This window comes from Ursus americanus, chromosome X (genome assembly GCF_024610735.1).
Source record: "Ursus americanus isolate L20-20 chromosome X, mUrsAme1.1.p, whole genome shotgun sequence".
NCBI classification, from domain to species: domain Eukaryota; kingdom Metazoa; phylum Chordata; class Mammalia; order Carnivora; family Ursidae; genus Ursus; species Ursus americanus.
Genome location: NC_142164.1, coordinates 108,080,909 through 108,107,636, shown reverse-complemented (window position 1 = coordinate 108,107,636; position 26,728 = coordinate 108,080,909). Strand labels below are relative to the sequence as shown.

The following is a 26,728-nucleotide window of genomic DNA, read 5'->3' as shown; positions in this document are numbered from 1 at the left end:
TGCTGAGTTCATTTATTAGCTCTAGTAGTGTGTGTGTGTGTGTGTGTGTGTGTGTTTTGAGACAATCTATATACAGGATCATGTCATCTGTAAATAGAGATAGTTTTACTTTTTCCTTTTTGATTTAGATGCCTTTTATTTCTTTTTCTTGCCTAATTGCTCTGGCTAGAACTTCCAGTAAAATGTTGAATAGCAGTGGTGAGGGCGTTGCATGCTTGTCTGGTTCTTGATCTTAGTGGAAAAGCTTTCAGTCTTTCACCATTGAGTTTGATGTTAGTTGTGGGTTTTTCATAAATACCTTTCATCATGTTGAGGAAGTTTTCTCCCATTCCAAGTTTTCCGAGTGGCTTTGTCTTGTAAAGGTGTTAGATGTTGTCGAATACTTTTTCTGCACCAATTGAGATGATCCTGTGGTTTTTTCCTTCACTCTATTAATGTGTATATTACACTGATTAATTTTTTGTGTGTGTTGAACCACCTTCTATTCCTTGAATAAATCCCACTGGGTCATGGTCTATGCTTTTTTTTAAATTTTATTAGATTTTGTTTGCTGGTATTTTGTCGAAGTTTTGTGTTTTTTTTTCTCATTTTACTCATAAGGAATATTGATGTGTATGTTCTTGTGGTGTCTGACTTTGGTATTAGGGTAATATTGGCCTTATAGAATGAGTTAGGAATTATTTTCTCCTCTTTAATTTTTTGGAAGAGTTTAAGAAGGATTGGTATGAGTTCTTTAAATGTTCAGTAGAGCTCACCAATGCAGGCGTCTGTCTTGGACTTTTCCTTGTTAGGAGGTTGTTGATTACTAATTCAGTCTCTACTTGTCCTAGATCTGTTCAGATTTCCTATTTCTTCTTGAATCAGTTTTGGGAATTTCATCTAAGTTATCTAATTGTAATTATTCATAGAATTCTCTTATAATTCTTTTTATGTCTTTAAGGTTGGTGGTAATGTCCCCACTTTTAGTTCTGATTATAGTTATTTGCATTTTCTCTCTTTGTTTTTCTTTGTTGGTCTAGTTAAAGGTTTGTCAATTTTGTTAATATTTTCAAAGAACCAACTTTGAGTTTTGTTGAGTTTCTCTATTGCTTTGCTGTTGTCTATTTCATTTATCTGAACTCTAATCCTTTTTTTCCCTCTGTTAGCTTTTAGCTTAGTTTGTTCTTTTTCTAGTTCCTTAGTGTCAAGTTAGGCTTTTCATTTGAGATCTTTCTTCTTTTTAAGGTAGGCATTTGCAATTAGAAATTTCTCTCTGAGCTTTGCTTTTGCTGCATCCCATATATTTTGGTATGTAATATTTTCATTTTTGTTCATCTCAAAGTAGTTTCTAATTTCCTTTGTGATTTCTTCTTTGACCTATTGATTGTTCGAGTATGTTGTTTAATTTCTATGTATTTGTGAATTTTTCAGTTTTCCTTCTGTTATTGATTTCAAGCTTCATTCCATTGTGATCAGAGAAGATACTTTGCATGATTCCAATCTTTTTAAATTTATTGAGGCTTGACTTGGGGCCTAACATCTGGTCTATCCTGAAGAATGTTCCATGTGCTCTTGTTAAAAAAATGTATAGTCTGATGTTGTTGGGTGGAGTGTTCTATAGATGTATGCTAGGTCTAGTTGTGTGCGAGGTCTCTGAAGTCTCTGTTGTTTTAGCTTGTGTTCAGCTGGTGTTTGACAGAGATTTCCTTGAACACCAGGAGCCAGAGAGAGAAAGAGAGAGACAATGAGAGAGTGGAGAGAGACAGAAGCAAAGCAAAGCAAAGCAAAGACAAGCCTAGTTTTTGCAGATGGGCTCTGTGTTTAGCTAAGATGTTTACAAACCTTTACTCTGCTTCCACTGAGCCATTTTGAAGTTACCTTTTTCTTGATTCAGGCTTTGCTTGGTTGCTGTGAACTGTTTTCCCCAAAGTTCTGTGAAAGTTTATTTTGGCAGTTTTTTTGCTTGCGTTTTCAGTGTTTCTATGCAGGGATAGGACCTGTGAGCTACCTAGTCCATTATTTTCTCTGACATTACTCCAAAACCCTCATTCTCAGGTTTGGACCCTAAGGGCATACCCTAGGAGTAAGAGTGAACTATAAGTAGACTGTCTCTGTAGGGACTGAAGCAAAGCTTGCAATCATCTAATTCCTGAAATTGAATTGAGATTATCCTAGGTAGCTGGTGTTCCTAGCCACCTGCCAAATGAAAAAGTAAATCCTCTCTGGAAGGAAATAGGTCTCAAATTATTTCTTCAAATTGTTATGTACAATGTCCAGAACTTAACACAAATATTAGCTAGGCATAGAAGGATACAAGATTCATGACAGAAGACTGAGGCAAATAACAAACAACAGAAACAGACCAATATTTTGATAATGGCATTATCAAACTCAGAGTTTAAGATAAATATGCTTAACATGTTCAAAGAGAGAAAAGATATGACAAAAATCCAAGGAACTATAACAGAAAAGATCAACAATTCTGACTTTATAAAAATGAGAAAATTAAGTTGTTAAAGGAAGACCGAAAGGTTCAACATAGAGTATGGTGTGCTCCCATTTGTAAAAAAAAAAAAAAAAAAAAATTATGTATTATATATATTTTGACTTTTAAAAATTAAGATAAAATTCACGTGACATAAAACAGATCATTTTAACCATTTAAAAGTATACGATTTAGCAGTTTTTAGTATATTCAAAGTGTTGTGTAACCATCACCACTAATTCCAGAACATTTCATCACCCCAAAACAAAACGCTGTACCCACCAAACAGTCACTCCCCATTGCCCCTTCTCCCTAGCCCCTGGCAACCACTAATTTGCCTTCTGTCTCTATGAATTTGCCTAATCTGGACATTAAATGTATTCAGGATTCATCCATGTTTTAGCATGTGTCAGTATTTCATTCCTACTTTTAGTTGAATAACATTCCTTAGAAGTTATTCACCCCACATTTTGTTTAAGGGATTATATGTTTATAGAATAGAATATATATGAATATTACATATTCATATATGGTTATATTAATTTTATATGCTTGCAAACACATAGAATATGTTTTGGAAAGATAATGAAGACACTCTTAACAGTGACTGTTTCTGGGGACAGGGACCAAGGTCTGGGGAAGAAGGAAAATTGCTTTTCAGTTATACTCCTTTTTACTATTTAACTTTTTATTTCAACTAAAAAAAAATGAGATTTTTCTTCATTTGAAAACTCGTTATTTCATACAAAGAAATATCCTTTAAAAGCAGGATTTTCCTACCTCATTGCTTTTAAAAGAATATGAATATTTTAAGTTGCTATTTACTCTGACCATCTCTATAAATGTAGAAACCAACATCTAAGTTAAGTTTTTTAAGTATTTAATACTGCAGCTGTAAACACAATTATAATGCTATTGAAAGAGCATTGTAAGCAAGTACTGATATTAGCCATGTGCTTTTGTCTATTGAAAAAGGAGCCAGGGGCATCTGGCTGGCTAGTCCTTGGAGCATGCGACTCTTGATATTGGGGTTGTGAGTTCGAGCCCCATGTTGGGTGTAGAGATTACTTTAAAAAAATAATAACAAAAAAATTGTAAAAAAAAAAAAAAAGAAAAAAAAGGAAAAGAGAAAGGACCAAGAAAAACTATTTTAATAATAGAAATTTTCTGTTGTACATATTCTCAGTGAATTTTTTTTTTTAACTTACAAAACAAAACGAAACTGCCTTTTCAGACAGCAGACAGCAGTTACTCTGATTAGTGCTACAAATGGACCAGAAAATCTGCAGTGGCAAGTTAAGGTAACAATGAAGCCAGTCTTAGGAATCAATTGACTAAATGTGCAAAGCAAAATAAGTCATTGTATTAAGGTTCCTTTTGCCTGTTCCTTTAAAATGTGGCTAAAGGGGGCACCTGGGTGGCGCAGCCGTTAAGCGTCTGTCTTCAGCTCAGGGCGTGATCCCAGCGTTATGGAATGGAGCCCCACATCAGACTCCTCCGCTGTGAGCCTGCTTCTTCCTCTCCCACTCCCCCTGCTTGTGTTCCCTCTCTCGCTGACTGTCTCTGTCTCTGTCAAATAAATAAATAAAATCTTTAAAAAATAAAAAATAAAATAAAATGTGGCTAAAGGAAAGTTCACATTCAAGATTTTACTCAAGTTGTGGATTGAAATGGATTTAAAATGCTTTTGTGGGAAAAATCTTTAGCAGTTCATTAGGTCTTGGAGAACCAGGAAATATGGGTCTCTACTCACCTACATCCAGGGGCCTTTCTCTTTCCTCCTAATTCTCACATTGCTTCAAATCCTGATTCCTGTCCTTAAAAAGCATATTTAATAAGGGGCACCCAGTGGCTCAGTCAGTTAAGTGTCCAACTCTTGATTTCGGCTCAGGTCATGATCTCAAGGTCATGGAATCTAGCCGTGTATTGGGCTCCGTGCTGGGCATGGAGGCTGCTTAAGATTCTCTCTCTCCCTTTCCCTCTGCCCCTACCCCTGCTCGCTCGCTCTCTCTCTCTCAAAAAAAAAAAAAAAAAAAAAGAAAGAAAGAAAAAAAAAAGAAAAAGAAAAGAAAAAGTATATTTAATCATGAAAATTCTCTAAACTTAAATCATGTTTTTGGGGTCTGGGATAGGAAATAGTTTTATTAATTTAATAGCTATGCAAATAGAAATTTTAAGACACCATCAGATAGGATTGTTCCAAAGGAACAAAGGATTCCATCTGTCCTGAAACCTGTAACTGAAGCAGTATCTGAACAATATGTAGAAATGAGCCCTCTCATCCTTTAATAATCTAAACCAGTGGTGTCCAGTAGAAATATAATGTGAGCCAATAGTAGTCACATTAAAAAATTAAAAACACGTTGGCTGTAAAGATTACTAAAACAAACTTTAAAAAATGTAAAAAAAGGTGAAAATAATTTTAATACTTTATTTAATCCAACATGTGAAATTATTATCATTTTAATATGTACTCAGGTTAAAAGTTTTTAATGAGACGTTTTACTTTTTTCTTTTTTCATACACTGAGTCTTTGAAAACCAGTGTGTGTTTTAGCACATCTCGATTTCGGCTAGCCCCGTGTCAAGCGGCACAAACAATCCTGACCCATGAAGTGGTGTTAGCATCTGTTAAATTTGTATATCGGCTATATTATTTTGGGGGTTATGTATTTGGAATATTTTGTAGTTTTTAAAAAAGGGAGAATAACACACTGGATTTAAAACAAACAAACAAAAGTGCAGCAGAGAAAGCGGAGTAAATCTGTCCAAAACAATGAAGTCATCAACGCTGTAACTGGAGGAGGGCAATTGGATAAATAGTCATCATAGGAGGTAACGCAAATGGTTTATTTGGGTTTGGAATATGTTTTATATTTGGACTAGTATATAAATGCACTTGCTGTTCTGTATACTCTCACGTCTGTGCACCCAGCATTGAGCCACCTGGGATTCTTGGCTCAGGGGTTCCTTGGGGCTGCTCTGGCTGTCTTGTGAGATCTGCGAACCCAGCGCCACCACCTGGTTGCCATCCCAGGTGGCCGGATGTCCCAAACACATGCAAAGCAGCCCCGTTCCACAGTCGCTCTCTCCTTCTCTCTCTCCTGTCCTTCCTTCACTTTTATTTATTTCTTTCTGTCTCCCTGTTTCCCTGGGGCAAGGGAGTCTCTTTTTTTCCCCTGTCACTTCTCTTGGGCACTAAGGACCGAGAATAATCGGAGACATTCTGTGAATGGGTGATGTCAGTTATGAACAGGGAAGTGTAAATGTCCTAGGAACCATTCATTCATTCCATTTACAAATCTCTAGTGAGGGCTTACTGTATGCCAGACACAGTGCTAGAATAATCTATTTGAGACTCATTTAGAGATTATCCTGCAATACAGCTTCCTGAAATGGGCTCATATGCTCCACTGTTAAAGCTTTCTGTGTAGTCAAGCCTTTCTTGCTAGTTCATTGTGTGTATTTCCTCTGCTCCGCCCTCACAGATACTTCATGCTCGTTATGTCTTAGAGGTGCTCTTTGAAACCAAGAAAGTCCTGAAGCACATGCCGAACTTCACTCACGTGAAAACTTCTCCCTCCAAAGAGATAACAATCTGTGGTAAGTGTCAGAGCAGAGCTGCCAAATTAATATTTAGGAGCGTCTTGTTTCTACGTCGTTGGCTTAACTTGAGAACTGTGTAAATTGGACTGTATTAAAGGAAAAGCGTTAATATAGAGTTATCTATCATGGTAATACCGTTCCCCATCTTGTCTTTGTTTTGCATACCAGCTGGCAGGAATTAATTATGTGAGAAATTAAAGAACTCATAGCTTTTTATAAAGGCAGGCAGCCTTTTAATACGGAAACCCCCCCATGGGTGGCATAAGCAGTCTTTGCCCTCCGTCTAGCTCGCGTTATCTTCGTTCCGTGTTACTTTTCCAAGGTGGGCCTCTGCGTGCCGCTTATGCTGGGAAGCGAAGAGCCCAAGGCAGGCTAGAGATTAAACTCTTCTCTGCCCTTGGCTGCTGTTTTAGATTTTTCCAACTGGTCTCTGCAGCTTTTAGAAGAGTGGGAATGTCCCAGAAATCTGTTCCTTGTTCTTCTAAATAACAAGACTTGAGATTTTGTTATCGTCTAGGCCAGGCTGGCAGGATATTGCTTCAAGAAACAGTACACATTGAAATTCAACACAGTTGGTGCTCAGCAGGCTTGCAACTGTCTGAGAATGGGGTGCGTGGAAGGAACAGCAATTCCCTTAACTTCTAATTAGGCCTTTAGGTTACAAAACAGTGATTGTTATTTTCCAAATCAATTTTTAGCCTGTGTTTCTTTTCCGCTGGCGGGTAGAAGTGAATTTGACAATCTAGTAAAACCGTTTGCGTTGCTAGCATCTGATAGTGGTGGTAGGGACTTGGTGCAGCGGTACATGCCACGCGCCCAGACTCGGGCTTCTGAAGCTTCTTCACTGGTTCGATTCCAACCGAAACAGGCCGACACTCCTCTGCCTGACAGATGATGCATCTCAGCAGTGGGGGCCTTTCACCCAAGGCCTCACCAGCTCTAACTTTTCACAGAGATTAAGACTTGGGGGTCGTGAAGCTCAGGGAGCCGTGCCCACCCATGGAGCCCAAAGAGCCAGGACTAGATACGCCATCAGGGTGTATATAAAAAGCCAGAGAGTGACATCTGCTCCCACATGTTTCCAGTATATCTGCAGTTGCCATTGTAGATTTATCTTTGGGTAAAAGGATCTAGAAGAAGACGTGAATTAGAGGGCAAGGGAGTCCTGGCATCATACAGTGTAAGAACCGAATGGTTCCTACTGGGACTAGTCTATCACTTGTTCTTGTAGATGAAATTGGACCCCAGAGAGGAAAAGGAAAGTGTATTGCCTTCCCTATATTCCTTCCTCTCTCTCTCTTTCTTTCTTTTTTTCTTTCTTTCTTTCTTTCTTTCTTTCTTTCTTTCTTTCTTTCTTTCTTTCTCTTTCCCTCCCTCCTTCCTTCCTTCCCTTTCTTTCTTTCTTTCTTTCTTTCTTTCTTTCTTTCTTTCTTTCTTCTGAAGATTTTATTTATTTTAAAGATTTTATTTATTCATTTGACAGAGAGAGCAGGAGAGCACAGGCAGGGGGAACAGCAGGCAGAGGGAGAGGGAGAGGCAGGTCCCATGCTAAGCAGGGAGCTCCATGAGGGGCTCAATCCCAGGGATCATGACCTGAGCTGAAGACAGTTGCTTAATCAACTGAGCCACCCAGGCGCCCCTAAAGATTTTATTTGTAAGTAATCCTTACACCCAACGTGAGACTCAAACTTACAACCCCAAGATGAAGAGTCACATGCTCCATGGACTGAGCCAGCCAGGCACTACTCCTTCCCTGCATTTCTATGCATTTCTATGTGGTGACTCTCCCCCCCAACCCCAGACTCACTCAGCTAGTTAGTGGCAGGGTCAGAATCAAAAATCAGGTCCTTTGCATCCCAGGTTAGGGCCAAGCCCATATCTGCTATCCCAACTCCCATCATGCATCTCACTGACTGATGTTTCATTTTCCATCATGAGACAAAGACAAGGGAATGGGTTGATTGGTCAGTTCAGTCACTTAAAGATCTCCACATCTTGGGCATTTATTTCCAGACATTTTTCCATGTAGCACCATTGCTAGAGGGAAAAGCAAAGGCCAGTAGGTTCCCTTAGCATAGGAATTATTATTTTTGGTCTTTGTAGCCCCATTAAATTTAGATAAATTTGGTTATCATTTAAAATTCAAAATTGGGGCTGTATGTTCAAAAGCATCTGTTTCAGACAGTACTAGGGGAGGGAGAGAAAGTGTGATGAAATTTTACCATTATTTTAATTTCCAGATGCATTTTTTTTACATGAACATCTCAACATGCTACATAGTTCTCAACATGCATGCAATATAGAAGGTGTTTTAGTCTCTAGTTATGTTATAAAAGATAACTAATTCTGAACTCATGTTTTTGTTTGCGGTCAAAATATCTCTCTGTGACTGTCTTTCCACGATACATCAAGTTTTATCTATTACTGTCCAGCTAGAAGTTAAAAATATTTATATAGCTCAATTCCTAATATGCTGAAACCAATTCATTTTTTAGCCTGCCAGCTGCAACAATTTTGTCTGCCTAAATCTTTGAAAGACAAGTCACCCTGAGGAAAGTTAGGAAAATAAAATAATTTAGAATATATATTTAATTGATAAGTAAGAAGTCCCTCCATTTATTATTTCCTTAGATTTGGAGTAAGATCATATGAAGGCGATGAGATTTAAGTATTCAATAGCATTAATATGCTCTTAATATTATAGTCATTTTAAAAATAAGTGCTGGTGATGCAAGACTTTTATTATTCTCATTATAATCGGAGTCTTCTTTTGCATATATTTGGTTAATTTTTGGTTGTGGGATTTCAAGCAAACTGAGGAAAGGTATTTCTATATTAAATTCTATTTGGTAATCAAGTTGGAGGCAAAGAATAAAAATTAATGATCAGAGCCTATGAAAGAGAGATATTTTACCTAGAAATAGTTATCCAAATAGGGCTTTTGACTAATATACTCACTCTTAATTTTTAATTAATGACTTCATATATTCATATTGTTTCCCTTAGTTGGCTGAGTTTTATAAAGCCATGCTTTCATTTTTATTTCCTATAACTGTCTCATCAAAAGAATGTCAACTCATAATTTTTAAATTTTAGCTGCTATTGCTGGAGCATATTCTCTAATACATGGCTTTAAATACATGGCTTTAAAACGCTGTGCATTTAGCAATTAACTGTATTTATTGAGTGCCGATTATGCACCAGGTACTACGAGAGGCGCTGGGGATTAATGCCAACTGACAGATATTATTGCTGCTCTCCTGCAGATTACGGTGTAAACAATACCGAATAGTCGCTAAGAGCTTGAGTTTGGAATGAGATAAAGTTGGGTTTGAATTCCAGCTTTGATACTTGGTAGCTAGGTAATTTTGCATCAGCTAACTACTCTGAGCTTCCTTTGTAACCTCAGAATGATGCAAATAATACCCATCTCATAGAGCTGTTGTAAGGATTGAACAGGATAATTCATGTTAACCTTTACTTAATGCAGGACTTGGCATAGAGGAAGCTAAGCGCTGCGTAAATGGCAGGAGCGAACAGGTAATTGTAACGTTAAACGCTGTCCCCCCCCCCCCCGTAGGAAAGGGGACAAAAAGAGAGCTATGAAAACAAATTGTTGCATTAATACCATCATAGGGTAAAACCCCAATGCCCTGAGAATACTTGGAGAATATCAGCAGCATTTCAGTTTCAAAATTCTGTAATGAAATGGGCATTTCTTGCTTCCTACTGAATAGTGATTTTTCATTTGCACTCCAGGTGATTTGCATGGGAAACTGGATGATCTTTTTTTGATCTTCTATAAGGTAAATAATTACTTTGCTAAATAGTGGCATTTTTGTTGTGGAAGGGCGGTCCTAGGGCAGATAACGACGTTGGTTTTATTAGGGATATGGACAAATACAGATGTATGTAACAGGTTTGTTTTTTTTTTTTCCTAAGAAGCCAAAATAGCTGTAGAGGGCTATCTTTTGGCTTTGTAACACGTATTTCACCAAAAAATCTTTTAAAAATTTAATCTGGGTCTTTGTTTGATATTAGTTATCTATATATTCATTGGGATTTGTACCTGATTGTATCTATGGTCTTTATCACGTTGTAAATGTCTGGACGGCACAGGATGGGGAGGGGAGCCATCTGTTTTGTTTTTATTTTGTTCAGAAATGAGTGTGTCACATAGCAGTCTTCTCTTCCGAAGCACACGTATTATGTATGAAGGGAGTGCCCTACTTCGTAAGTTCCAAATTGCTCTCTTCTCTACCCTGATTCACCATCACTGAGCTCAGCAATGTGACTCCTCTTCATTTGTTGGGTTTCGGCTGTGGGGGCCCACACAGAGGGCACAGAGCAGCGGGGCTGGCATGGGGTTTCTCTGCATCTCTGCAATGGGATTCAGTTCTCTCTCTGAGCCAGCAGTGACAACCTGAATATTTGCTTCTGGGACAACTGATCCTGAGGTGACCTCTGCCTTCATCCCTTGATGTCTCTTGTTGATCCCTGCGCCAGTCCCCACAGCTAGCATGTTGAATAACTGGGCACAGCATGGGTGTCTCGGATGGTTGAAAGAAAATACATTCTGATTATTATCATGGCCAATCATTTCTACTCTTTGGAGACTGTGAGAGCTTAAGTAAGCCAGGTAACGTCCGTGAAACTCAATTTTTTTTTTTTTTGGCTGTAATATTCTTGAGCTTCCACCCCACAAAAGGTTGTCTTATGGATAAAATAACAAATTTCCAAAAGCATTTTTTAAAGTAATAAATTACAACAGAAATGCGAGGTTTTAATTTCATTCATTTGGAGTGGAAGCTTAGAAGGGAATGGAGTGGGCCAAACCAGGAGTGGATGCATGGAGCTGACGCTTAGGACTGCAGGAGACCTAAGCAAGGATCCAGAGCCTGGTAGCCAGACAGTGGGAGCAGAGGAAGTAGGAGGCTGTGCAGGAAGTTAAGTTGGTGCCAGGAAGTGCAGCCAAAGGTTTTCTGGGAAGGAGCTGACAGTGCTAGTAAAAGAGAGATTCCTGAGATCCAGCACAGAATCCAAGCTGGGCAGGGAAGGAAGAGAAGTCAGGATGGGCCAGTCAACTAGGAGAAACAGGAGGACTGCAGGATTGGCATGCTTTCTGAGTGAGGGAGCAGACGGGCTGGGGCAAGGGCCTTGGGAGGCAGGAAGGGTGGGAAATTCTATGGGGAAGAGTCCTGGGAGATGAGTGTGTCCAAGGTGGAGTCCAGGATGCGGGTGGCTGAAATGAGTGAAAGAGAATATTGGAGATGAGGGGGTCGAGGATGTGGAAAGCAGGTGTGTTAAGTGAGTTGCCCACAGGACTGTGAGGTGAGGAGCAGGGGAAGGAAGGCTAGTGAAAGGTCGTGGGCTGGAAAGGAGGAGGGGCTTTTGGCCGAGGCTGGCAAAATGTTGGTCTTTTAGTGGCTCTGAGGAGCATGTGAGGAGTCCGGCAGCCTTCTTAGGGGAGGCCCAGATTTCCAGAGGGACGTCTTCTGAATGAGTTGAAGGCAGAAGAGAGTTTATTTACCATGAAACGGGGATTCTACTGGCCAAATTGGAAAGCTGTGGGAGAGGTGGGAGAATGGACTGGTGAGAGGACACTAAGGAGTTACACAGTTTGGGGAATGAGATTCACTTAACCCAGTTCATGGTGCCATATTAAACGTTCAGTCCTGCTACTGTTGACAGTGACAATCAGAGGCAGGAAGAAGGGGCAGGGGGATGTGGGGAACAACCACAAGAGAAAAATCCAGAGATTATGTTTTTAGAGGCTTGAGGAGATATATAAAAGGGAAAATAGTTGAGTAAATTAGGTGGGGAAAATGACTTCTGAGGCATTTAGAAACACAAATTTCTTGAGAGGTAGTTGAAGATATTAAGATGTGATCAGGGAAAGGACTTGGGAGTAGACAGATGAGAAAAGAGAATTGCAACATGTTTCTTTAATTCTATCGGCAGAGCAGTATGGAACATATAAAACTGGAAAGTGCTAACGTAAAGACTGAGCAGGAGGAGGTGGGTGGTAAGAAGTACCATAAAAAGAACTAAAGGTGAAAATATAGCATTCACATGAAAGCGAGAAGTATTTTGAGAGTTAACCAACAACAGCGTTCCAAAAGTGGAGACCGAGAGCCCAGCAGTGGAAGAGTAGGGCACTCTTATTTGGGAGGGATTTGGGGAGAGGGAGGTGAGAGAGATGTTTAGAAAACATGAATTCAAGTTTTAACAGGCACGAGCCTGAAGCAGCTGAAGTGCATCTCGGATGTGGGATAAACCGTGTGCACCAGAATCTTGAAGTTGCCTGGTTTGAAAGGGGAAACTGAGGGAAGAGCCACCGAAGACAGTAAGGTTCCACTCTCAGAAGCTGAGAAGGTGCTGTCATTAATAGGGTCTGAGAGGAGAGAAGGAGCTGATGGGCTCTTGATGATGGTGAGTCACTCAGCTTAGGGACAGCGAGGCCACGGATGGTCCAGAGTTACAGGCCCGGAGAGGAAAGGGCAGCCACTCAGGGATGTCTGAGTAAGCTCCTTCACATGATGGTCTCAGTTGCGAGGGTCAGCATTTTGCCTTTTTCTGTTTCATTTTTTATCTGAAGTTTAAAATGAGGAATGATAATAGGATTGCAAGGGTACAGTGCGGCCTGAAACCAGGCACACAAACTGTTCGGGAAACGATGTTTCTACCAGAATACAAAGGACAGTGACACCCCCCTATCCAGGGGGCGGACTCCCGGGTACTTTACTTACCTTCGCTTTGCTCTCCTCTGTGGTGCCACACCCACGCAATTAAGGAGAAAGGGTCTGTGAGTTCTTGAAATCGCTCTCACAGATCCAGTGAACATTCCTCACAGCATCGGCCCCGGCCCGTACTCAAAGACCAGTGAACATTGTGGCAGTAAAATCCTATCTGACACATTCTTGCTACAAGTTGGCCTGTCTGCTACCCACCCCGGCAGATTAGGGAGTGGAAGGGGACAGGCAGAAGTGAGAAATGAGGACAACCATGAAAAGTAAAGCTCCTACTGACAGAGGAGATCTAGACCTATAAGTAAGTATGAGATAGGAAAAGTGTACAGGGAAGAGAGTTCTATATTTCTCAGAAGTACCTGAGAGGATGCTTAGATTGACAAGCCTGCAGGGTCAAGAAAGTGTCAAGGGCAGCGGTGCACATTCTGTTAAGAAGTAGAGAGAACAAATGGCACATTTTCAAAACCCTGAGTTAAAATGGTTAAAGTAATTTAAAAACGCATTTTAGCTTTTAAAGCAGTAAGCTTCAGTGATCTGGAAAATTCATCTTAGCAATACTTAAGAGTATGAGTGAGTATCATTATTGGGTCTTAGGTATAGGAGGACAAAAGAATATGAGGGGACTAAAAAAGGGAGATTAGTTGAGAGAAGCATAATGGGCCTGGGAAGTAGATGAGGGGGAAAGAAAGCACAGCTTTGGAACAAGGCAGGAGAAAAGGGAGTGGTGGATTTCTCCCTGTGGCCTCACAGGGGGTTGACAGCAGGTGTCAACTCTGACCTAAGCCATCTCTCAATTGCTTCAGGAAGTGGTAGGGCTTCTGTCATGGTGGATGATGCATACTGCAAAACTCAATGCATCAACAGTGCGTTTTTGATTCCCGATTACATGGAACGCCCCGTGTGCAGCCCTTTGCTCTGGTTCATCCACGAGTGTGCGGGACTGAGGCACCTCAGTGTAAGCCACAGGCTCTCTGTCCTCTATTTAGAAGCACCTAGCGGCCGTGCTTTCACTTATCCTTATTTCATTTGTTATTTATTTAGTAAAATCATCAACTGATGTTTGTCTTATTTTTTCTTATTTAATTTCTCACAATGTGTTCTATTCACATTCTGATTGAACTTGAATTTCAGGAAATAGTTTGGCAAACTGGTGTTGGAGATCTATGGAGCTATAAATCACTGAAGTTTATATTCTTATGCTCTGACTGATTCCTCTCCGTCAACCCAAAAGAGAAACCAGGAAACCCCCAGGCTTTGAATTAAGGCAAAATTGTTATTCATCTTTCAGCGGGTGCCTTGCTAGGCCATTTCTTCCTTGTCAGAATTGGGGCTGGCCCAAGGCCGACCAAAGGCATAGCCTGAGAAGGAGAGTTACAGTGGAGGGTCCCTGAGATGTCTTGCCATGTTACTCTTTTCATCTAAGCGGTCGGTTTAGTTCAAGACTGGTATCCTTATAACCAATCATATACAACAGTGAGTCTGTCCACAAATTTATTCATTTAATGCACTTTTATCTGGTCCTTGCAGTGTTCAAGGCACTCTATGAAAACTGAGAAGATACAAAGCTGAATATGAAGTTTCTTCATTTCACATGTATTTATTAAACCCCTGTTATGAATGAGGTACTCAGCTAAGGGTTGGCAAGACAGTAAGACTAAGATGCACTTTTCAGCCCCAGAGACATCACAGTTTAGTGGGGAAGGTCAACTAGTAAAAAGACAAGACAGGTCAGGGTGGACGTATTGATGATAGCGATAAGCACAAGGCTCCAAGGTAGCACGTTGGAGGGGCACCTCACCTCATGGAAGACTTCCTGGAGGAGGTGACATTTAAGACAACCCATTCAAGGAATTTTAGTCATTTAGTAAGTGCCTAAATCATGAAGGGAAGTTTTGGAGGATTGGAAAAGATTTTATTCTCACACACTTTTTGCGGTGCCCTGTAATAAATAATGGGATTCATACCAGTGATTGCTTTTGATTATTTGTGTTGAGATTTTGGTTCCTTTCATATTTGGTTGTCCTTACAAATTGTATCATTTAACACCTTAAGACTAAGCTAGACATTTTCAGCTACGATCCTATTTGGGTTTGAAAAGAATGCTTTCCTCATTGTTAACCATGACAGACCTTTGCTAAAAGGGCATCTCAACATTATATGGCTTCAAATACCATTGAATGAAGCAATTTACATAGCATTCGTTAAGTTATATTTTTAGATTTTATTTTCTGAAAAGGTTAATTTTAATCAGCCACTTTTGCTGAATTAGAATGACCATTGTGAAATACTTCATTCAGAGCCTCAATCAGCCTTGCTAAAATTATAAGACATTTTTTCCTCATTGAATGGAAAGCTCAAAATTTTAGATCAAGTATTGGCAAACTGGTTTGTTAAATTGATGCTGTGAGTGGAGACCTCCTGAAGCTGAAAAAGAGGTACACATGGATGGAGAGAAGCTAATTAACTCTTAACCCTGTGGGGGTCCCACTGAGGCTGTCCATTGGAAGCCACGCCACCTTGTCTTCCTTTTCTTTCTCTCTTCCCTACTGTCCTCCACCCTCCATGCCCATGATTTTCTGCTTGAGAAGGTCATTAAATATTTTCTTTTTTCTGTATTGCTGATACACTGCACGATGACACAGTAGTCAATTCTTTTTCTTTGGAGATTAAGGCAGTATGTTGCAATCAAAAGAACAGGTCTCTAAAACAGGGTTTGCAAAAGAAATAAAAATTAACATACTGTGGAGCTGTGGTCCAGAGGTTATTGCTTGATGTGCCTTGGGAAAATGTGCAAAAAAATGGTATAACATCTAGATGTTTATTGTAAAATACTTCAGCAGGAAGTAGGTGAGAATATATATAGGGAAACATCTTGTTTTTTCTCTATTCAAGTTAATTCATTGTGGTCTGCTATTTTTTGCCCTTCAGGTCATCTGAATGCTGTTCAGAGTTGTAGTTACCCTGGGTTTTCTATATTTGTCAACTTCATTTCCATGTCATAGATGGTTTGTTGTGTATCGGCTGCAGAATAAGCCAGAGAGTTTGGTTTTTGGAACTGAGTGAAGGATGGGTTGTAGCAGAAGTTTTTGGTTTTTTGAAGGAAACCCCGTCAAATCTCAGTAGCCAGAAGCCTAAGTGTCCTAAACACTTTATGTACAAGGACACTTAGCTCCTCAACTTCTCATCCGTTTTCTAGTTTCCTTATTATTCTAAGACAAAAATATATTTGAACTCACACTGCATAAAGTAATATGACTAATCCTGAACCAATAGGGCAGATCTGATATAGTCATATAAGTCTTGCCTTCTTTTAAAGTGGCTGTTCTGAGAGGCTTAACGTGTACAGGAGTTCAGTAGACATTTAAGACTCCTTTTAGAATCACTTTCAGAGACTGTGACATATTCTATCGAATGAGCTTCATTATCATCAATCTTAGTCGTTTGACAACATGTGCAATTTTTTGAAAAGGTTGGAACTCACCGGATGTTAAGGGTGCCATATAAGGTGGATGGCCTAGGTGAGCATTACTATTTTGGGCTTAAAATTAGGTTTGACTAAAGGAATTCATTATTCTTTGCCCATGGTAGAAGTGAAGTACCTACAGTCTGGTTTAACTGGAGATGAGAATTTCTAATACAAGAAAATTTGTCATCACAGTGGAAAACATGTTTACTATTCAAATATAATAAATAAAATTTTAAACCACTGAATGCTTTCCTCATATTTTGATATTAAGGTTATGCTGGTTTCATGAAGTGAATTGAAAAGATTTTCATCTTTTTCTATGGTTTGGAATATTTAAAGGCCCTCGTTCTCAAACTTGACATTGTAAATACGTAAGGAATTGGGGAAAAAAATACTAATATGTGAGCCTTACTCTCAGAGACTCGGATGGACACCTAGGGACTTTTAAAAGCCCCCCACATGATTCCAATGTATAGCCAAGGATGGGAATCATTGCTTTAAATAACATTAAAACTATTTGCTCTTAAAAAAATTGAGATAGAGCTCTGCTATAAAGCCACAGGAAGATGTACTGTCCAAGTTTTCTACTTCTTTTGAATCAGTTCTCAGTTCTCATAGTTTCTTATTTTCAGGGAAATCCTCCGTTTCTCTAGTCTATAAAATTACATTGCCTTAGATGTTGATATTATATTGTTTACATATATGTAACTCTTTTATCTAGTTCTCTGTGTCTTTCTTTCTACTCTTTAATCTTACATATTTTTTAAAAGATTTTATTTTTAAGTAATCCTACACCCAACGTGGGTCTCAAACTCACAACCTTGAGATCAAGAGTCACATGCTCTATGGATGAGCCAGTCAGGTACCCCTAATCTTACTTTTTTTTTTTTCAAAAAAATTTTTTTAAAGATTTTATGTATTTATTTGAGAGAGAGAGAGCATGCACGAGCAGGGGGGAGAGGGAAAGCAGACTCCACACTGAGCCGGGAGCCCGACTCGGGGCTCAATCCCAGGACCCAAGATCATGACCCGAGCCAAAGGTAGATGCCCAACTGACTGAGCCACCCGGGTGCCCCGTTACATATTTTTAAATTCTTTTTTCACTTATCCTCAATCAGGCTCATGATGAGTTTATCAATTTTATTCATTCTTTCAAAGAATCATCTTTCAGATTTATGCATTTTTTCTTCTTTGCTTTCTATTTCATTAATTTCAGCTTTTATCTTTATTTGATTGACTTTATTGTCCTGTTTCTAATTTCCTGAGATGAATAGTCTTTCATGTGCATCTTCTTTAATAATGAAGGCTTTAAAGCTACACATCTTTTCTTTCTTTTTTTTTAAGATTTATTTATTTACTTGAGAAAGTGAAAGCGCACGAGAGAGAGAGCAAGTGAGGGGTGGGGCAGAGGGAGAGAATCTCTAGTTGAGCAGACCCCCCTGGTCAGCGGGATCCTGACGTGGGGCTCAATCTCATGACTCATGAGATCACGACCTGAGCTGAAACTGAGTTAGGCACTCAACCGACTGAGGTACCCAGGTTCCCCCCTACACATCTTTTCTAATTTTAGTTTTAATTGAGCCTTCTATCAAACTTGTAATTTTCCCTTTGATCTAATGCTTATTGAGATGACAATTTTTAATTTCCAAGGATCTTAATTAAAGGAGCTGGAATTCTTTGAATCATATTTTATTATTTATTTCAAACTTTATTGGATTATGATATGAGAATATATCCTATGAAATGTTTATTATTTTGAATTTATTCAGGATTTCTTTGAAATCAAATACATGATTGATTCTCATAAAGTCTCCTTGGACATATGAAAAATTAATTGTACTCTCTATGGGCTGTAAATTTCTTCCTATATCTACGTATTAAATTAAGTTCATTGATTAAGTACTCAGTTTTCCACATATTTAGTTTCTAATGTATCTGTCTAAATATGTGTTTTATATATTGCTGTGTAACAAGTTACCCCAGTACTTAGTAGTTTAAAACTATAAGCGTTTAGTATCTCCCAGTTTCTGTGGGCCAGAAATTTGAGTGCAGCTTAGGTGAATGGTTCTGGCTTAGAGTCTCACATGAAGTGGCAGTCAAACTATTGGCCAGGACTGCATTCATCTGAAAGGTTGACTGGGGCTCAAGGACCCATTTCCAAGATTGCTAACTCATGTAGCTATAGGCACGACATTTTGGTTCCTCTTCATAGGGTACCTGAGTGTTCTCATGACATAGCAGCTGGCTTTCCCCAGAGTGAGTAATGCAAAAGAGACAGCGGGCAGGAAGCTGTAGTGTCTTTTGTGACTTAATCTCCAAAGATGCACACTATCACTCCTGCTTTATTTTTTTTATTTTTTTTTTTAAAGATTTTATTTATTTATTTGACAGAGGTAGAGACAGCCAGCGAGAGAGGGAACACAGCAGGGGGAGTGGGAGAGGAAGAAGCAGGCTCATAGCGGAAGAGCCTGATGTGGGGCTCGATCCTGCAACGCCGGGATCACGCCCTGAGCCGAAGGCAGACGCTTAACCACTGTGCCACCCAGGCGCCCCACCTGCTTTATTTTTCCAATTTACTAGAAGCAAATCACTAAATCCAACCCACATTCAAGAGGAGGCAAATTAGGCTTCAGCTTTTAAAGGGAGTGTCAAGAATTTGTAGACATTATTTGTAGACATTATTTTAAACCAATAATTTAATCTGAATTTTGTATTTGTGTTCATATTTTTAAACAGTTTCTTCTTGCATTTATAGTAGTTAAATATATGAAGCAAAAACTTGTTCTTTTGTTTATTGAATACAAGTTTATGGATTGTATCTTCTTTTTTTTTTTTTTTTTTTTTTTTTTTTTAAAGATTTTATTTATTTATTCAACAGAGATAGAGACAGCCAGCGAGAGAGGGAACACAAGCAGGGGGAGTGGGAGAGAAAGAAGCAGGCTCATAGTGGAGGAGCCTGATGTGGGGCTCGATCCCATAACGCCGGGATCACGCCCTGAGCCGAAGGCAGACGCTTTAACCGCTGTGCCACCCAGGCGCCCCTGGATTGTATCTTCTTAAGTGTCTTTTATTATGTACATGTTGCTTTGTGATCATGTTTAGCACTTTTAAATTCCACTGTCGTGTATCAATATTTACATTTTTTTCTCTTTGTTATATTTACCTTGTTTTCAACCTCTCTTTACCTATTTTTTTAATGTTTAATTTCTCACGAACTATATATACCTGAGTTTTGTATTTTAATATAGTCTAGTAATCTTAGTATTTTAATGGGAGAATTGAACTCATTCACATTTAGTATAACAACATATATTTTTGAAAAGTTTTCTTCTATTTTATTTTGCTTACTATTTACTTTACTATGTTTCATCTTCTCCCTTTTCTTTTTGCTATTTTGGTGAAGTTTTCTTTATTGTTTTCTTTGGTGTTTTTACTGTCCTTTTCCATTCAGTAGTGGTTATCTTCCCATTCCTGACATTTCTGATAAATATTGTGTGTGTATATTTCTCAGATAGCTATAACTTTATTCTTCCACCATTATCCTCTCTCTCCTCCAGTAAGATAAATGTATTTACTTTCATGCTTTCCATATATGTCCCCCATTGGAATGAGATTTGTGGAGAATTTGTTTTTCTCCCCTAACCTCCCCCTGCAAATTCTAGTTACTGCTCATGCCATATTTTTAGTTCTTGACCATTATTAGGTTTTTCTTCATAGTATGTGTCTTCTATTTCTAGAATCCTTGTTTAGTACTTAAACGCAAGTTCCACATTATCATTATTGATTTATATTTCTATTTATATACTGGAGGGTTCATTGTTCACATCTGTATTCTATATAATATATTCTTTCCACTTGGGTCTTTCCTTGGCTTTTACTTCATTAGAATATTTCCTTGAGTGTTTTCCTCTATGGGGCATGTGGGTGCTATATTCTCTGAATGAAAGCTCCGTGAATGCAGGGACTTTGTATTATTTACTTCTGTGTTTTTAGCACCTTAAACTGTGTTTAGCATATAACAAGCAATCGATACGTGTTCATTGTTTTTGTGGTATTAGATCACTGCGTACTCGCCTGTCATTTTTCCACCCTGATGATCCTTTATGTTGTTGCTGATATTTGATCCTTTACACATTTTAAATATTATCTATCACCCTAAGAAGTTAATGATGTTTTGGCCAATATAGAATTCTTGGTTCATAGTCATTTTCTGTCTTTAATTTGTAGATTTATTCCACCTTCTTCTACCTCCCACTACTGCATCTGGGAAGTCTAATGCCAGGATGATTCTTTTCCCTTTGTAACTTGCTCTTTCTGTCTAGCAGCTTCTAAGACTTTTACCAGGTAATAGGGATATTTTTTCCCCTATCAATTGTGCATAGGATTCAGGATCTCTTTCAGACTTATGGCTGAAGTCCCTTTTTAACCACAGAAATCTCCCTCTCTTCATTATGTAATTATTGCCTCTTCTCCATCTGTTCCTTTTTACTGATTCTGGAATGATTATTGGCAAATTAGTTCTCTTGGCTCTGAACTCTAATTTCCTACCCATTCCTTATGATTCCCAACATTTTGCTTTTTAATCTGTGTGAGAGATTTTTTCATCTGTTTGCTTTTTCGGGTCAATAATGTGTTTTCCAATCACTGTTTCTTTTAATCAGCTCTAATCTATTGATATTTTAAATTTGGATAGCACACTTTAAATGGCAAGAATTATTAACATTTTGTTCTTTATTTTATGGTCCTCTCATTTTTTTTTTAAATAAAGTTTTCGTTTGTCCTCCAACAATTCTAGCTCATTAGGGGATAGAACTTTAGCAGATCTAATTGGTCTGTCTCTCTCTGGTTACCGGATCCCCTTAAGTGTTAGGTTATTTTCATTTTCTATTCTCTGCTTAAGCTAGATTAGGCCTGTCTACACTTGAAGGCACAACAGTTGCTACTCCTGCATCAAGAGTCTGAGAGGAAGTCTCTATGTTCCTAGTTATCCCTAAATGCAAGTGTTAGTTTTCTTTTAGCTTCAGAAACAGAGATGAAGTTCCCTACACTTTTTCTATAAGATCCAGCTCCCTCTCCCCCAAACAAGAACCGCACTAATGCTCTGAGTCAGGGTCTCCCCTTAATCAAGGGGTGCACAGGTCCCCTCAGGCCTAGTTCTTCCATGTTCTCACCCCAGGGCTCTCTACTGTTGCTCCTCTAGCCCCCTCCAGGCCTAGAATCCCAAGAGAGCCTATAGCCTCTAACACCCCTCAGATTCCTCTGGTTCACTCATCCCAGCCAGCTGAAGGCTGGGGGAAGGAAGAATATCAGAGATGCAGAATCCCTCCTTTTTTCTTTAAGTTTTGATAAGCAATAGCCTGTGTTTTTGCAACTGGCTCACACTATTTCAGCCCAATGTGATAAAGGTATGTGAATTAATGTATAAGAAAATATAAAATAATGGGATCTTAAAATTAGAAATAACATGGAGGTCATAATAAAATGAATCTTCTCATTTGTATGGTGCTCTATGGTTTTCATTCAATTTTATACACAGAGTCTCATTTGAGTTCCAGAGTAGCCCTGTCTGGTAAGTATGGGAGTTATCATCCCCATTTTACAGATGAGGGAACTATAGCTCGTAAAGATTAAATAATTTATCCAAGGACACATGGATAATAGTGGAGCTGGACTAGCAAATAAGTCTTCTTATTCCTGGCCCAGGACACTATACTACTGCTTGCTTGCTTGTTTGTTTCCAGTTGTCTTCAGAACATGTTACATTGCATGATGAGTTGTGGAATCCCTGAGTTATATATTGTAACCTGTATTATATATTTTTTCAACTACATCTACTATATTGGTATGAATAATATTAAATGTACATAAATACTAGGATGGTGACTATAAGGTGATAAGATTTTCTTTTGTAGTTTGAAATCTAAAAAAAGAGGAATTTGAAAATAGGTTGAAATAGATTAATATAACTAGAATATGTGTATTATTGCCTGAAGGTAACTTTTTTGAAGGGGGACATACATTTGGATATACGAGTACTTAAATTTTTCTCTTTGTGATGTGTTTTTTAAACATTCGAATTTATTTTATGATGCAATAGAAATGCACTTGACCATTTCCCTACCAGGCCTGATATGCCCGGTGGGTCTGGCATGTTTGTTTTGTCTTAGAGGTTAGTGGTACAGAAGTAAATGAGTCAATAGCTGTTATAAAGACCAGACCTCTGCCCTGAGCCCAGTTCTTTTTTCCTACTAACACTGTGTTTAAAAGTATTATCTCATACTCAGGAGTGATAATCAAGATCTTTAACAACTAATATGGCCTGGTCAGTGAGCAGTCACAGTATCTGCCAGCTATCAACACCTGGTGCAATTGTATTAGAGTGCACTGGTGACATATCAGCCCTGCTCACGGATGCCTGATACCTTACGCTTTGCTGGGTATTTTCATATCCATTCTCTTGTTTGATCTGGGGAAGGGGGTGAGTATGGTATCATTCCCCTTTTGTAAATTGAGCGATCCACAGCCCAAAGAAGTTAAACATAGGAAGTCTTAGAAGGAAAGACTTTTGGCTCTTGGTTCAGTGTTCTTCCTTGGGTGGAAGTTTCCCTCTTTTTAACGGAGAAAGGAGAGATAAGGTTAGCTATTTAAAAAAAAATTTTTTTTAAGATTTTATTTATTTATTTTTGAGAGAGAGAGAGAGCATGCATGAGAGCATGTGTGAGAGCATTAGGAGTGGGGCAGAGGGAGAAGCAGACTCCCCGCTGAGCGGGGAGCCTGCTGTGGGACTCGGTACCCAAGCCGAAGGCAGACACCCAACTGACTGAGCCACCCAGGTGCCCAAGGTTAGCCATTTTTGATAGGATAAAAATCAGCTCCTTTTAGAGAAAACTCATAGTAGGTAGTGGGTAGAATCCCCCTGGAATCTTCCTATCCCAAACTAATGTTTCATTTCCAAGGTCCCTTGCAGGAAATGCCTGCCTTGGAAGAGTGAAACTACCTCAAGTTAGGAGTTTTTTCCCAGTGGAGGAACTGACTCAGCCTCTTTTCTCCATGTTCACAGGGACATTAAGTACAAAGCCTTACTTTAAAAGTACATTCTTTTAACTGCTTGTTTTTCCCCCTCTCCTCCTTCCACAGAATGGTCTCCCCTCAGGGGGCAACTCATATATTTTTAATGGTGATTTTGTAGATCGAGGAAAACATTCCATAGAAATCCTAATGATCCTGTTTGTGAGTTTTCTTGTCTACCCCAATGACCTGCACTTGAACAGAGGGAACCATGAAGATTTTATGATGAATCTGAGGTAACCTAGGCCTTTAGATTTCCTCTTTTGTTTCCCATACTGAAAAATACTGCCATGTTTAGTTCCTAGCAGAGAGTTAGAGGTGAGTGTAGAAAAGTAGGGAGGAGGGGAATCTCAAGGGAGACCTCAATTCTTACCTCTATTTACCACCTCAGTCTTCTACTGAATGAGTATATGTTGCTCTGACGTCTTCTTCCTATCTTTTCTTCCAGTTCTGTCCTTGCTTCTCCCTTTTATTATGTTCTTTCTCTTCCTCCCATGCCTCCCGTCACAGGCCAAATTGTTTCCTGGATGGATGTGTTAGGCCAGCTTTGGAGGTGTGGTAGGTTCTATGAGCAGGCTTAGATGAGATCATTCTGTTGCTACTCTTTTGGCTTGCTTCAGATGTTGTCTCAGAAACTAGTACTGTGTTTTTCACTGATGTGTATATTTTTTACGACATGGTGATTGCTTCTGGCATAATTGTTCATAAACATATTTGAGAACAGCTGTAACATAGCATTTCAACTATCTGACTCACTGGAGATTTGAGGAATAAAGATTGGTTAAATGGTTTACCAAATTTTGCTGAAAGACACAGTCGGTGATAAATGTTCCCCTTTCCCTTCTTTCTTCTACGTTCACCCCTCCTTTACCAGTTTGCTCTAGGGCAGTAGAAGGCATGACATGTCTCATGTTTGTGGTTCTAGGTTTTTGGGTGCCTTGATCAAAGCTCAGCAACTGATTAGTTTTGTCTTTGGGGCAGTTTCATCTCCCGGCTTGAGTATAGACTTTCAATTCTAATTTTTCAGGTACGGAAACAGATGCTAAGACTATGATGAAAAAAATCCCAGACTGTTATCAGAGGTCCTTTATATGTAATGTAGCTCAACACTTTTATTTGGACATGCCTACTTACCCTTCCATTTGTTCAGTTAGCCAATCATATTTACCTAATGTCTGTGATGGTTAATGAAAGAGACATGGCCTCTGCCCTCACAGAGTTTACATCTAGCAGGGAAGACTTACGTTGAACAGGTTTTTCAAGCGTGATGAGTTTAAAAAGTGGGGACCGAACTTGTCTGGGGTGTGATAGAAGGTTCTCCCATAGAAGTATGGGATCAGCCTGAGACCATAAGCAATTCAGAGACAGCCATGGTGGTGGATGAGAAATGGTATTCCACAGTGAGGGGACAACTTAGGGAGAGCTTGAGACAAGACTTTTTAGATATGAAAGAACTTTAGGAGGGTAGGAGCACAGACTGAGGTCCAGGATGGTCCCTAATAGGGCTGGAGACATAAGACATGGTTGGATTGTGCAAAGGAATTTGGACTTTTTTCTAAGGACAACAGAAATAATCATATAAGAGTATCATAAAATTTGTGTTTTAAATGCAGCAGGAAGAAATATTTGAATGTGGGAGGCCAATTAGGAGGTAGTTGAAGAGATAGATGGTGGATTCTCATGTAGACCAAGGTAGTAGGGATAGAGATGCAAAGAAGTAGACAGATTCAAGAGGAGTTTAGGCAATGATGGTTTAAAGCATGGTAATGTGATATGGGGGACTTGAAAGAGGAGAGAATCAAGGATAACCTCCAGGTTCCCAGCTTGAATTTGGGAGTACATTGGCATTATTCACTGATACTGGGAACATGATAAGAAGAAAAGGTTGGGATGAGAGAGAATGGTAAGTTCATTTTGGGGTAAGGTGATTTGAAGTGGTTTTGATTAGGTAGTTGAATGTATGTGTCCAGAGCTCAGAAATGCAGTGTGGCCTGCAGTACTGTCCTGCAATATTGGCACGTAGATAGTAACCAAAGCCCTAAACAAAGGAGGAGATTGCCAAGAGAGAAGGTGAGGGGAGAAGAGGGCCTAGGGCAGAATCTGAAGGAACGCCACCATTCAAGACTAGGCAGAGAAAAACTTGCAAAGGAGATGTAGAATACCCAGAAAGGTACGAGGAAAACCAAGAGGGTTTATTGTCACAGCATCCAAGAGAAGAAAAGTCTTCTAGAAGGATGATGTAGTCAACCATATTTAGTGCTTCAGAGAGGGTAAGAAAGATGAGGACTGCAAGGTGTCCATTTGATTTAACAACATTTAACTCACCTTTGGTGAGTGCAAGACTGAATTCATCTCAGAAAACATAACATTGCACTGTAGAAGCCTGACATGACATGATTTGTATGGAAACCTGGAATTAATATGCTGTGTTCTGACTTCCCTAGTTGGGCCTTAAGAATATATTATTATCCTAAGGCAAGGAAAAGTAATAAAAAAAATTTCCATCCTTAAAGCTCCCTTCATGATTGCTATTCAGGCATGAAAATTCCTGACTCTTTCTATTAAAATCTTGAATACCATTGCATGAACTATATCAGAGAGAGTATAAAGGGCCAGCTTGTTGTCTTCTAGGCTTTTCTTTGTCTCTGTTCAGTCTCTTCCCCCATCCCCCCTTCCCGCGCCCTCATTCATTTACTATAAGAGTTAGGATGTCTGAGAAATTCTATCTAAATGAAAAACATTCTCCCACACAGCTTCCCCCACTTCTCTGAGTACTTGCAGCATCCACACATCCCATACCTAGCACGTATTTCTTAAGTTGCCTTGTGATTTTTTTCATGAAAATTTATCTTCTTTCTCCAACTATGCTATAAGCTCCTTCCAAGTAGGGATGGTATCATTGGCTGCTTTTGTTCTTTCCCATCATGCCTAGCAAAAACTTGGGTAACTAATAGTTTAAACTAAGCTCTAGTTTCTTGAGTTCTTGATACTTGTGATAATGAGATCAATGGGTCCCCTTTTTGCATGATTCACGTAAGTTGGAATTATCAACATTTAATTAGTTTAAATACCAGTGTTTTTTTTTTCAGGTATGGCTTCACAAAAGAAATTTTGCATAAATATAAGGTAAGACTTGTACTTTTTTTTTTTTTAATGCATTCTCTTTGCTGTTTATACATAGAACTACCAAAAAAAAAAAAAAAAAAAAAAGAGCCTTCGGGCAGAGTGATGGGTAAAAAACAAAAGCACAGCAGGAAGCCCTGGCCAGGGTAGAAGTCCAGTTTTCTTCCTGGACCAAACCAGTAAGTTTCAGCACAGATACAAACAGACTCTATTGTTGTAAAGGTACCCAGGATTTGTTTTATGGTAAAACATG

General features: G+C 39.0%; 1 protein-coding gene across 5 annotated transcripts in view; it reads left to right on the top strand.

Annotated features, from left to right (window-relative positions):
* Positions 1-26,728, top strand: part of PPEF1 (protein phosphatase with EF-hand domain 1) — a 101,167-nt gene that overhangs the window by 38,639 nt on the left and 35,800 nt on the right. For all 5 annotated transcript variants that reach the window (XR_015723496.1, XM_045778018.2, XM_087860385.1 and 2 more), the window contains 4 exons: positions 5,952-6,066; positions 9,829-9,875; positions 23,422-23,588; positions 26,442-26,478. Coding sequence is in view for 4 of the 5 variants with exons in the window: in XM_045778018.2 (XP_045633974.1) it covers positions 5,952-6,066; positions 9,829-9,875; positions 23,422-23,588; positions 26,442-26,478 (366 nt within the window). In the remaining variant the exon portion in view is untranslated. The remainder of the gene's footprint in view (positions 1-5,951; positions 6,067-9,828; positions 9,876-23,421; positions 23,589-26,441; positions 26,479-26,728) is intronic.